Raw genomic sequence first — 12893 nt, forward strand, 5'->3', positions numbered from 1 at the left:
GTTGTTGCTCATTGTCTTGTTTCTTTATTAATAGAAAGATAATTATTTTAGGAATGTAAGACAAGAAAGTTATATAATTAATATACACTAAAGAACATGAGAGGATTCTATACAATAATTTAGACGTATTAAATAAATACAAAATAATAGCAGCCTTCTACAATGCAGGCTACACATAGGTTTACTTCGGCTTGAAGTACCCTGGTCTTTAGTACACCTACAGGAACAGACTTGCTCCACAAGTGTTTTAAAGAAACATATCTATAAGATACATACATAAGTGTCTAAGGTTAGGATAAACATTTGAAAACACATTTTACCATGGTCTCCACATATCTAATGACCCCATACTAGGGTTATTATGGGAAAAATTCAGCTGCAGGACCTGTCTGGGAGGCACAGCATCGACCTGGCTGAAAACCGACAGCAACGGCAGCTGGAATGAATTTTTGAAAGCCTGTTTGTTCTCCACTGGGTAGAAGTGCTCCTGAGATGGATTTGTGCTGGGAGTGTTCCCCTTAGGGCCCAGTGGGGTTTTTGGCGTCAAGAGAGGCTGCTGAGATGGGCTCGAAGATCTTAATGCTGCTTTGCAGGTGTCTTCACCAGACCTCGGTAAAGATTTCAGCAGGTGGTTTAACAGTCGGGCCCCAAGTGTCTTGTCCATCCACTCGCAGGTGAGGAGAAGGTTGTGGACCTCGTGCATGCACTGAATGTATCCAGTGCTGTACCTCTGCTGAGCTTCAAGGCCCACTTTGGAATCAGCTGCATTGAACAGAAGGCAACTGGAGTTGGTAAGTGTGTAAAACCTGCGCTTCCAACTTAAAAACATTTGATAGGGTCCTGTCTGCATTGGCCCCTGTGGGGGCTTATTGCTGAAACCACACTGAGCTTCCAGCTGAAACTGTTGCAGGGGGGCTGCAGCAGGTCAGGGCCCTGCTGCTCCTAGGGTGAGGCAAAAGCTCTGCAAATGGTGCAAGTCAGAGCAGTGCTGGGGTCCAGGCTGGAGCAGGTACAGGGCTCAGGTGTCCTGCTGGAGTTTCCCACTGGAACATGGATATCTCAGGGAGCTTCCCTGCCAGTCTATAGCTGCCTTTTGGCGCCCTTTTAAGATGCTGGGAAACACTGAAAAATGTATTCTGTAAGGCCAAGATACTGGCTCCTGGAGTAGAGTAGGTAGATTGCTTCCTGCCCTGTTTTCAGCCTGATTTAAATCGCTTGGGCTTTATGATATGTTAGTGCTTTGCAAGGTTCAGGGGAAGGTGGTGCGGGGAGTGAGCTGCCTGGCCAGGCCACCCCAGCATCCTGCTGCCCACCAGAAAGCAGAGCCAAAAAGGAACAAAAGGAGAAACCGGCACTGGAAGAAAAAGCTTCCGTGGGTTACCAAGTGTTCAGCTCCATCTCCCCATCTAGTGGTGAAAACCAAGCCCAGACCTCAACTCGGGCCTCAACAGGTTTGCAGGAGGCTTTTGCCAAGCTGCCAGCTAAAGTCTTGGAGCTGTGCTCTCCTGACACCCCCAGGGCTGCCCTGAGCATCGGGAGCTGTAGGGAAGGTGCACTTACCCATCAACTTGCTGTTTTGGATGTTCTGAAGGTGTTTGACTGTCATTTCGAGGATGTCTGCTTTTTCGAGTTTAGACTGCTAATAAAGAGAGAGTTCAGCAGCTGAGAGGCCATGATGTATTTGTGCAATGCCAAGTATCCCAAAAGACAAAGCCCCCTGCCTGTCCCCCCAAAAGCCAAACAATCCCCATCAGCAGAAGGACAAAATCTGTGTAAAAGTGAGCACTTACATCCAGGTGAAACGCGCCCACAACGGTCTCTTTCAGTTGGTCCAAGCAGTTATTAATCCTTTCCCTTCGCTTCCGCTCAATGAGAGGCTTCCTTAGCTGGCAAGGAAGAGAAGAGGAGGAGGAGGAAGAATTGCAGATGATTTCTTTTTCACCTCTCTGCTGCAGTGGAGCGAGGGCCTAACAGGGCTGTGTGGGCTTCCCTGGAGCCAGGAAGGTCACATCCCTGCGCGAAACCAGCACGCAGCGATGCGGCACTCGGCAGGTTACAGATGGGGAGCTCTGGTCTCTAGCTCTGGTAAGGGCCTGTCCTTTGGGCCGTGCTAGGTCTGAATTCTCTTACTTACACTCCTATTAACCACAGCTTACCCAACTGAAACCATAAGACAGAAACCTTTCTAAGGCAGAGAAAGGAAGCAGAAAAAAAAAAAACACCAACACCCACGTGTGTTAAATTCAGAGAAAGCATCTGTATAATAAGAGGATGCAAATGTTGTGTTTGTCTTTCCTAGAAGTCCGTAGCCCCCATCGTTCACCTGCCGAGTTCCAGCGTCCATCCGCGCGTGGGCTTCCCCTGGGACCTACCTTCCTTTCCTCCTTGGTGCTGGAGAGCTTGTGCACGCCGCCGGCTGTGGCTGCGGCAGTCATTGTAATCCAGCCTGGCCGCCCTGGCACGCTGCGAGGACAGGGACGTGGAGGAGGCACTCGGGCAGTAGGTCGCTCCCTGTCCCTACAGGCTCTCTGCCTCTCCTCTGCTCCTCTGCTGTATTTATAACCCAGAATTAGCATGTGAAAGGGGCCTTGCCTTGGCGGGACTTCTTTTCCCACACGAGGGGTCGAGCCCAGAGGTTTGTGGCCATCAATCAAAGCTGACAGGTCACTGCATCTTTTCAATGACCACGCCGGCCCCCCCAAACGGCGACAGATGTCCAGCCTCCAAAGCTTTGCTTTGTAGGGATCTTTTGTTAAGGAAGGAGGGAAGCAAAATGGGCGCACTCTGAGCAGCTTGCGTGGCTCCTTGCTCAATTTGCACAGATTCCCAGGGAGGAAAACAATAGCTGGGAACCAGTCGAGTTACACCTGGGAAAATGCCTCCCATGTGTCTTTCTTTTCCCTGCATCTCCTTGAGCCAGTGCTGCTTTTTACCTGCTAACCTGAGCCTCAATCACTTTAAATCTTTGAGGCAGCCTCTTAATTTAATAATAGAGTGCTTGATCGACCAGTTCGTGCTCCTGGGAGTTGTTATTGCAAGGCAACGACGATCGATTAAAAACTGTTGACAGCAGACAGCTACAGAAACATTGTATTCATCAAAAAATCCTCTAGGGAAAGCACTTCATTTGCCTCTTGAGAACCCAAATTCTCTGCTGTATGCAGCTAGATGTAGGAAATACGAAGCTCTTCTAATTTTTGACTGCCGTGTAGTATTTAATATTAAACTTACAGACAATTGCACATGCAAGCAAACCTAGAGGTGAGTTTGGTCCTGCTAATTCTGTGGGACTTTTACTTGTTTGCTTTTTTCCCCCTTTCATGCTGCCAGGAGTCTTGGGTGCTTTGGGGGGGGAGGGTGTTTTTGTTTGTTTCTAATCCTCTGAAATGCTAGTGCGGAAGCACATGGGCCTTCAAAGCAGACTTGGCACAGGATGAGAATGTGCCTTTATGCTTCCTCACTTCTGTCTGGTTTTGAGGGGGAGTATGAAGGCATCTTTCATGACTGTGCTTTTGCTTTCTGACAGTTGCTTTGCTAATGAGCAGGATCTGGCAGTGTCCTGTTGAGTCACGGAGGTGAAGCCCTTTAGGGTGGTGTTGAATGTGCCACCTTATTTAAATGGACAGGAAGAAGCTCGAGTGGTTCAGAAGCACCAAAAGCCACCACGAGCTACTCTTGGGATTTCCCATCGCCCAGCACAGCACTGCAGCTGCAGAGCCCTCACTCCACCCCTTCAACCGTAGGTGGTGATGTACCCCAGGAATAAAAGCAAGGACATCACGTCCCTTGCTTAAACACTGTGTGGGTGTATGTTTGTATGTGTGTGAATGCAAACATATTTGCAGTGTGTCTGCACGCACTGCTGCCTGGGCTCCTGATGAAAACATGTCCCCAGACGTGGTATCTCGCAGGCAGGGGTTGTTAGTCAAATGCAGGCACTGGGTGCAGTTGCTTGGTTTTATAAGCGCCCTACTTGGCAAGGGTGCATGAGGGAGAGCCTGAGATGGGATGGAGTTTGTTTCTCAGGGAGAGGAGGACATGGGAGGGGACAGTTTGTCCTTCATGCCAAGTGATGGTGATGCAGCACAGGAGCAGGGATGGGCACCTTATATCAGATCTGTCCTCTGCACAGGAAACTGGAGGATTTTCCACTCTCCAGAGACTGGCAAGGAGGGTTGGGAGTGCGAAGTCGTGGGCTGTGTGTCCCCTCATAGCCATTCTCAAACCTCCCCCCTCTGCCTGGGGCCCCCTTCTGCCCCAGCCCCAATGCTGGCGACCTGCCTTCATGGAATGGCTGGGGCTGGCAGCGACCTTAAAGATGCATCTGGCTCCTCAGGACTCTTTTGCAAGGGGCTGCACTGGTGCATTGAAACAAGCACAGGCTGTGTGTGTTTGAGGGGAGGTGCTGGGGACGGCAGGGAGCAGCTTGGTGGCCCCCAGTGCCCAGCCCCAGAGCCCCAGCTGAGCCCCGAGATTCTGGGGAGCCCCTTGCTTGCAGAGCACTCGCTGCCCTGCTGGCCTCTGCTCTCAGTGAGCTCATTTCAAGGTTCATTTGTAAGACAGCGTTTCACTGAAAAAGAAGAGCAGCTTTTGCTGTAAACGGTTATTTTACACCTCTCATTCAGAGCAAAACCCTTTATTTTCAAAGCAAAGGGGGTGCACAGGCGGGAGAGCTGCCCTGCCTTTCAGGGGGAAGCATGACATCTGTGCTCGGGATTGTATGGACCAAACAGGCAAATGCAAATGAGCACAGAGCATTAAAGGAAGCTTTTTGCAAATTCCTGCTTTACTTTTGCATTGCGCACTGCCAGGTTTCACTGAAAAGGGGATTCTCCTTAGTAAACAAAGCCTCCCTTTTTTCCCGAGCTTTCCAAAAAAAGGGAAGAGAAAGGGGTCGGTGCTGCTTGGAGTTTTCTTTTTTGCTATTTGTCTACATTTCACACCCTGGAGAAAGAAAACAACTTTTAACATCTGTTCCTGCACTTTTTAAGATGGAAATAAAGGCTCTTGAAAATGGGGAAAGTGTGGCAGATGTTGGCAGATTCCCTTCAACGCAGATGTCTTGCTCTGAAAAAAGTTTCTTTAGGAATTTGTGGCCACGGCTCCTCTTTGACTTGGGACACGCGACTGCCTAGCGACTGAAGGGACGTGGGAAAGCTCTATAGGACAAAAGAGCTTATTCAAACAAACCTGAGAGCCGTGAACAATCTAATAACCAGCAGAGAAATGGTCAGCGGCCTCCAGCCCTGCTAGGGAGGGGTGGCAGCCCTTGCCTGGTGCTGGTGGGGCTGGGGGCAGCTGATGGCCACTGGAAGGGGCCTCCTGCCTTCGGTGCCTCTAATTGCAAGGCAAATTTCCCCTCGCAGCCACCGTGTGAAGCTGTGTGCAGCTGCAGGGGTGGTGCCACCAAGGTCTCTTCCCATCAGGTGTCATCTGTGTCCCGCAGATGACCTGCTGTTGCTCCTCGTGCTCTGCGTGCTGAGGCCTGGCTCCGTAGGAAGCCGTTCCTGGGCAGGAGGACATCACACAGGCCTGGAGCAGCCCTTACTGAAGAGGGGCTGGTATGAGAGCCATAGGGGTGTGCTGTGGGGCCACCGTGCTGTGGGTGGGAGGCCAACGCAACAGGAGAGGGTGTCTCTGGCCTGTGGGGTGGCAGCGACATCTCGTAATTTCCAGCCCCTAGGGGTTTCTCAGGGGCAGCGTGGGGCTGCTTGGTGCTCCCCTCCCGCAGCCTCCAGCCTCTCCACGTCCTGGTGGCCAAAGATCTTCTTCCTTGAGGTGCTCGAGGTCAGCCACATCTCAGCTGACCTGCAGATTAGGCTGCAGATGTCCTTGTTTGAAATGATACGAGGAGAATCCTTCTGCCCAACAGCCTCGGTTTGACCAACCTGAAGATTGTCACTGCTCTCTTCCTGGCCCAGTCCTTCCCATTTTCACACCTCTCCCCACAGGCTGTGGGATCGCTCTCGGCAGTTTGCGCAGGACCGTTCCCAGGTGGCTGCCCTGGCATCCCCTGCTGGATTTACCTGTCGGGATGGAGAGATCAAATCCACGCTGCTTTCTGAGGAACTGGTAAGTGCCCGAATAGGCTGGAAACCAGGTGGCCTTGTGCGAAGCGGAGAAGAGTTAAACAGCGCAGGCTGCCAGGCAGGCGCAGGTGGCGAGCTGCATCTGCACTGCACAAGGCTTGCTGGGTTTCGGAGCATGAAGCCTGCTGAGGCAGCAAACACTGCCGTAAATCAGACCCATTAAAGGTGCCTGCACACAGCCTGCCAGCACGGCTCCCTGGCTGCTGGGCACACACGGATGGGAGCGTGTGGCTTTGCGGCTCCGAGCAGATTCAGGAGGGGGCACGAGCCCGACACATCCCCAGCACAGTGTGGGCTGATGAATGTGGGGCCAATTGCTTTTAAATGAGGGCTGCTGCCAAGATAGCTAAAAAAAAATAATCCACAACCCATTGATTAGAACCAGTTGAAAGATCCCCGCCAAACCGACTTTGAGGAAAGATTTTTATTTTTTTTTTAATTGAAAACAAAAATGTTAGGAATATATATTTCTAAATACAGATTCGGAGCTGCCCAGTCAGCTGCTAGGGCAAACAGCTCAACCCCCTGTGGATGTCCCCCGTGTTTCTCCTGCAAACACCCCTGTGACAACAAAGTCCCCCCACACCACAGATGGGGAAAAAGGAGCCCCCTCAGCGGGCAGGAGACCCCCAGGCAGCAGTAAGGATGCCGCACGCCCCTCGTGTGTCACAGAGACCCATGTGCAGGCCCACACCCAAGCTGTACCTTGCAGCCTGGCGTGGAGCTGGGGACATGGCACCAGGAGGCCTGCACATGCACATAACTGCACCATGCCCTGTGCTGGGGCTGCATCCGGACTGGGTTCGTCCCCAGTTAAGTGGATGGGTGCCACGTCTCAGGGACTAAATGCCTTTTAGTCTGCGGGGGGGTCTGAAGTTCGGTTCTGGCTCAAAGTTGAGGTTTAAATATGTGGAGGGTTATCTCTCGTCATTAAAAAGTTTAAATCTGCCAGTTTCTTGACAGCTGTACATCATAAGCACTCTGTACTGAGTTCCCGTGTTGCACAAGGCCGGTTTGCTCCTAGGGCATTACAGCAGGAGATGAATGTGAGGAGGAGTGGGGCATGCCAGTGGGGAGGCTGGGCCGGCAGGGCAGGAGGTGCAGGCAGCGCCTGGGCAGGTAGGGTGACTCCCTGAGCAGAAGCACGCCAGGCAGAACTGCTCAGAGACTGCTCTCTGCTAGGTCATCCAGAGGGGACCGGGGCTGCGCTTCCAGCTTGGCCTTGGTCCAGGGCATTATACCCGTGATCTGCCATCTCTGACAGGCACAGCAGGGTCTGTGTGGGGACCATGTGTCCAGCAGCTCGCCCAGGCCAGGAGAGCACTGCAAGCAAGCTGGGCAGAAAAGCAAAGCCTCTACCTGGGGTGTGGAAAAGGGTATTTGTGGTCATTTATGACTACAATGAGAGTTGCCTGATAGCACAACCCTGATGCAGCAGATGTCATCCAAGATTGGACACAGGAGTGGTGGTGTTCACCACATATGGTCCTTCTTGGTGTCTTTGTTGTCCTTCAAGCCAGTGTCTTGGAACAGACCTTGCTAACACCAGAGACTCCCTTCTTCTCAGCCTCATCACCTCTGGTGAAGACCATGTTTTTGTTACCAACCTTGATGCCCATGGTCAAGTGGGGGCTAGTCTGGACAATGTCCAAAGCAATTCATCATGGTATAGAGGTTCACCTGCTCCAAAAGCATTTCTAGGTGGACAGAGAGAGGACATCATGTAGCACTATCCTATGCCATTTGAGTATTTCACCATTCTGGAGGTCCAGCTCCAGAAGAGGTATTGGGCATCTCTAGAAATGCTGTTGGCATGTCTCAATCCAGCTCCTTTACTGAATGCTCAAACCTCACTAGCCCCAGCTCCGCATGCTCAGTATCAGCTGACTGTACCATCTTCAGAAGTGGACTTCTGGTATAGGAAATAATTACAAGGCAGGTACCAGCTGAGTAATTTTCAGCTCTTCTTTCACACACACCCCTCCAGTCTTTGTGTTAAGGATCAGCTGATGTTCCTGCTGTTGCTCAACACGTCTCCTGTCTGGCAGGTTAGCAGAGCTCCTGCCTCTGGAGGAAGTCTTATCTCATGCTTTTGCAGCCAGAAAGCTGCTGGTTGCAACACGGACTCTTAGGCCAAGAGTGAGTTATAGGAAGAAGAAAATGTGATAAGCTGTGTGGGTGGTGACACTCTGATAAGGCCTAACCTCTTGCCTGTACTGCAGCAGTGGATGAGGGCAAAGAGCCAAGCTTGGTGGAAAGAGTAGGGGGCTTTGAGGGAGAGCTCGAAGCAGTTCTTGAGCTTTCCTCATTGGGCATCCCAGGATTTTTTTTGTTCAGAAGGGCAGCTCTAGCCTTTTTCATACTCTGTGCGTCTAACTTTGCCAGATGTCACCTGATAACAAGCCTCATCTATAATGCAGCAAGTGCTTGGTTTATCCAGCCAGCTTCACTTTCACAGCAATTTCTGCACGTGTGCCTTGCTCCCCAGATATCAGAAACCAGAGCTTGGCACCCCACAGCAGCCTCTGCACATCCCACACAGCCTGTTTCTCCTTGGCTTCTTGATTCCTGAGGCTGCAGAAGGAGCTGGGGCCATTTCACCTTCATGAGACAAGTCTCTCTTCCGTGACTGGGTAAATTCAGCTTTCACCCTGGCTTGGCCACAGGCCAAGAGCAGCTTTCTTTTTATAGCGCACGTGTATACACGTGCTGACACCACATCCTGGCCCCCGGCACAAACCCCCTTGTCAGCACGATGGAGGCAATAAGGATGGTCACCGCTCCTTCTCTGCGGGACGAGCACCTCCAGCCCTCGCGCCAGCGCCTTGTGCTCAGCCTTCCACGCCTCAGCATCTGCCACAGGGCATGAAAGGACAGCCAGGAAGGCAGTGGGCTTATAAACAGCACTTCCTCCGTGCTGCTCGCTTCTGGTTCTGTGGGGCTGCGATTGCAGCACAGGAGGATGTGAGGAAACGCGTGGTTAGGGCTTGTGTGCCTCTCGGCTCAGTTTCACGCAGCCCTGCTGGCTTTGGGGGCAGCAGAAAGCACAAGAGCTTAGGGTGGGAGGGGGTGAGCTGCAGGGCATATTTTCTTCACCAGCCAAGTCCAGCCTGGATTGCACATAAAATCACATTCTGGTGTTTAAGGTCATTTTTTGTGTCTATATGTATTTTTAATTAATTAATTTTATTCTATTTTTAACTATAATAGAGCAAAAGGCTGATAAAAATTCTTGTACTGTCATTTTACTGGTTTTATACTGCTTTTTATTTTATAAATACTGTCTTATTTTTTTCCCTCTCCAAGTATAACTAGGAGGCTGTCTTTTTTTTTTATAGGTATGAGGATTTCTTATTCGTCTGGAGGAACCAAGGGGTCTGGGACACAGTGGCTCAGTGGAAAGGAGAGCATATCTCCCATGGGTGAGAGGGCAGTGAGGACCCATACAAAGGTGTGTAATGCTCCATGAGCTGCTCTGTGCAGGCAAAATGCAGAGCTTGCTCTTGTTCTAGCTTTTCCATTAAAAGAAAAAAAAAAAAAGTCAAAACACTATTTTTAATTTCTCAACTCAGATATGTTTCAATGAAACTGCAGTGGCTCTTCTGTTAACTCAGCCCCTCAGCAGACCAAATCCAGCTGAACCACATGCAACAGCACTAATCTAGTGCCATTCATTGTAGCAGTTTTCTGCCGTGAGAGCTAATTAGTTAGTTTCTGTAAAGACCTTTGAAGGTGTAAAATGCTAAGTAAGTGTGTAGCAGTATTATCCAAAGGGTGTGGACTTCAAAGTGTAATGGGCACTATTTAAATATGAACATTAGCAAACGCAGCTCATAATTTCTTTAAAACAAAAAAGAACAGTGTGCCAAGAGGAGGACCCGGCCCTGGACTGCAGAAATCAGTCCCCAGCTCCAGGGGAGACAGAAAGGGAATTGGGATGCACACAGTGGGGCTGCCAGCAGGGATGCTCTCACCCTTCCTGTCTCATGGGCATCTCTGCCATCTCCTTGTGCTGGTTCATCTTCCTTCCTTTTTTGCCAAGGCAACAGGACACGGGATGACAGCGCACACGTGTCTGCCTTTCTGTGGAGTTTGGCTTTCCAAAGGAGCGTTTCTGTATCAGCACATCTGAGAAGCAGCAGTCACTTTGGTAACGCTGACCCTGAAGAAGAGTCACAAAAACCAGTCATCCCCCTGGATGGTGAGCCTTCAGTTCATAACCTTTGGTGTTCAGCCTTGGCATAACGGCATAGCTGAACTGTGTGGCAGCTCTCAGGGATGATGGTCATGCAGGCATCTGTGATGGTGACAGCAAGCTGGATATGAGCCAGCGGTGTGCCACGGCAGCCAGGAGGGCCAACCGTACCCTGGGGTGCACCGAGCACAGCATCGCTAGTTGGTCAAGGGAAGGGATTGTCCTGCTCTGCTCTGTGCTGGTCCTAGCTCACCTCAAGCACTGTCTGCAGTTCTGGGCACCACAGTACAAAAACTGTTGGAGAGTGTCCAGAGGAGGGCAATGAATATGGTGAAGGGCCTAGAGGGGAAGATGTATGAGGAACGGCTGAGGGCAGTTGGCCTGTTCAGCCTGGAGAAGAGGAGGCTGAGGGGAGACCTCATCACAGCCTACAGCTTCCTCACAAGGGGGAGCGGAGGGGGAGGCACCAGTCTCTTTGGTCTCCAGTGATAGGACCCGAGGGAATGGTGTCAAGCTGAGGCAGGGGAGGTTCAGGCTGGACATCAGGAAGAGGTTCTTCACCGAGAGGATGGTCACGCACTGAAACAGGCTCCCCAGGGATGCACCAAGCCTGAGAGAGTTTAAGAAGCGTTTGGACTGTGCACTTAGTCACATGGTCTAAAATTTTGGGTAGACCTGTGTGGTACGAGAAGCTGGACTCAATAATCCTTATGGGTCCCTTCCAACTCAGGATATTCTATGGTTCTATGGGTTCTATGGTCAGAAGGCATCTGTGGGGGCATAGGCAGCTGTGGGAGCCTGCAGGGGGCAGTGGGTCTGGGGCTGCCACCCACCAAAGGGACCCGTGCACAGATTTATGGAGCTACGCTGTGTTCTGCCACTGCTTCCAGTGCAAGTGTCAAAAGGAGAAAAAACAAAAGTAGAAGCCAATAGATGGAACACCCTTTTCATCCTTTCACCAGCATTCACAGCCTTATTTCTTTCACATGTGATTGGGGATTTGTAGATGTATTTGCTTCCAGTTTGATCGAATTAATGGATGTATTTCACTGTGTGGTTTTATTTATTTATTTATTTTCCTTCTTTTATTCAGGAAATATATTCTGTTATGGCATTGTTTTTCAGAGAGACTGCTGTTATTTCCTTTCATGTTTACCAACTGATGGAAATCTGTTTTTGGCTTTAGTAGTAGATTCTGACTGGAATGGATGCTGCACTTTATAGATAGCTTTCAATTGTTCTACAGCAATAAAAAGTTTATTAAAATGACATGGTTTTGCGACATGACATACAGCTATTGTTGCTGTCCAGGAAATGAATTTGCAACAGGCTTTTTTCCTATGATTCTTCTGGCAATTGTGTTTTCTGTTTCTGACAGCCTTTACAGGCTACCCTCAATTCCTGTGATTTGCAATAATGTTTTAAAAATAGGTTTTAATTCTGAAGTGGCAGCTTGAATTGAGGATAAATCATACCATTCTCTTGAGAAAAAAAAAAAATAATCCTGATATGGATGAGAATTACATTTACTTGAGCTTTCTCCTGTAAATACGTTTTTTTGGGGGTGTTGGTCTGTTCTTTACATGTGCATTGAATGAACTAAAAGATGACAACATGCTCACCAGTACATGTTTCTTTGAGAAAAGCTTCTGGATTCGGCAGTGAACATCCACAGCCAGTAGCAGAGCTGAAATGCAGCCTCAGGAAAAGTCACAGGCACTTTGGAAACCTGGGTGATTAAATTCAGCCTCTTCAGCTTGGCCTGTTCCACAGTCTGTGGAAAGACTCAATTCTTTTTCTTCCAGACTTTAAGTAGAAGATATTCAGCATAACTGCAGTAGTTTCTGGTGCTAATAGTTTCTTCCCAAAGCCTTTTCCATTAAACTCTTTGTCAGGGAACATGAACCTGGGTTTTGCTCTCTGAATTCTATCAGAGCGTCCCCATGCCCAAGCAGTCTTGAACTAAATCATAAACCGGATGTTGGTTTATGGTTTATGCTATTTCTTCATTGTATATGTGTCAAGGCAGCTGGAGAGAAGACCCTGATTATTTTTTCAAATGCTCTGTGTCATGCCTGTTGTGCGACTGTGGAACTGGCCATGTAGTTAGCAGGAACATCTCCGTATCATGTGGAGCAGTGGCGAGATGCACAAGGTAAAGGCATTTGTTTCCACCTTCCTGGGCTACCTGCCTGCTGCTTGCCTTCACTCCTGTTCCCAGTGCCTCTGCCCTAACGAAATGAGGGAGATGTCAGCGCAAGGTAAAAAAAGGTGAGTTGCTTCCCCTGCATGAAGTACTAAGGAAGAGGAGGGTGCAGCAAAGGTATTAAGAAATAAACCCTGATCCCTGTTTTTGTGGCAGCACCTGTGTCTCTAACTAAGCAAGAAAGTAACCACAAAGTGTCAGCAGCAGAACCAGAGCTAAAGTGCAACTAAAAACCACATACAAAGCATGCGCTGCCCTTCACTTCCTTGCTCTCAACTTCTCTTTCTCTGCTTTTACTTAACCAGCCGGTGTGGCTCTTCCCCCATTTCCTCCTTTCTCTCTGGGCTCCAGGGCTCAGAGACGGTGGGACTGGGACCCCAGGGCTGTGGGAACTGGAGGGAGA

General features: G+C 49.8%; 1 protein-coding gene and 1 long non-coding RNA gene across 3 annotated transcripts in view; one reads left to right on the plus strand and one right to left on the minus strand.

The window, feature by feature from the left end:
* LOC311441543 overlaps positions 1–11553 on the plus strand; it is a 32488-nt gene extending 20935 nt beyond the window's left edge. Inside the window, exons 5-8 of the long non-coding RNA XR_014696025.1 lie at positions 675–791; positions 5952–6072; positions 9428–9540; positions 10132–11553. This is a non-coding gene — a long non-coding RNA (uncharacterized lncRNA). The remainder of the gene's footprint in view (positions 1–674; positions 792–5951; positions 6073–9427; positions 9541–10131) is intronic.
* On the minus strand, positions 2–3260 carry LOC311441542 (transcription factor HES-4-like). 2 transcript variants are annotated; one of them, XM_084529799.1, is made up of 4 exons: positions 2373–3260; positions 1791–1886; positions 1561–1636; positions 2–762 (listed from the first exon to the last, which is right to left on the minus strand). In XM_084529799.1, the coding sequence occupies exons 1-4, from the start codon at positions 2574–2576 to the stop codon at positions 317–319; spliced, it is 822 nt and encodes a 273-aa protein (XP_084385925.1). In that variant the 5' UTR covers positions 2577–3260; the 3' UTR covers positions 2–316. The 2 variants fall into 2 exon arrangements, with proteins under 2 accessions (XP_084385925.1, XP_084385924.1); XM_084529798.1 differs by having other exon boundaries at positions 1561–1639.
* Positions 11554–12893: the final 1340 nt, after the last annotated feature.

This window comes from Aythya ferina (assembly GCF_964211825.1).
Source record: "Aythya ferina genome assembly, chromosome: 9".
Lineage (NCBI taxonomy): Eukaryota > Metazoa > Chordata > Aves > Anseriformes > Anatidae > Aythya > Aythya ferina.

Bases quoted from the DNA above. Each gene is read 5' to 3' on its own strand.
- LOC311441542 (XM_084529798.1), bottom strand. From the start codon at position 2,576: ATGCTAATTCTGGGTTATAAATACAGCAGAGGAGCAGAGGAGAGGCAG. The intron at 1,887-2,372 runs GTAGGTCCCAGG...CTTCCTTGCCAG, and splicing joins GCACCAAGGAGGAAAGGAAG to CTAAGGAAGCCTCTCATTGA. The intron at 763-1,560 runs GTAAGTGCACCT...TGTTCAATGCAG, and splicing joins CCAAAACAGCAAGTTGATGG to CTGATTCCAAAGTGGGCCTT.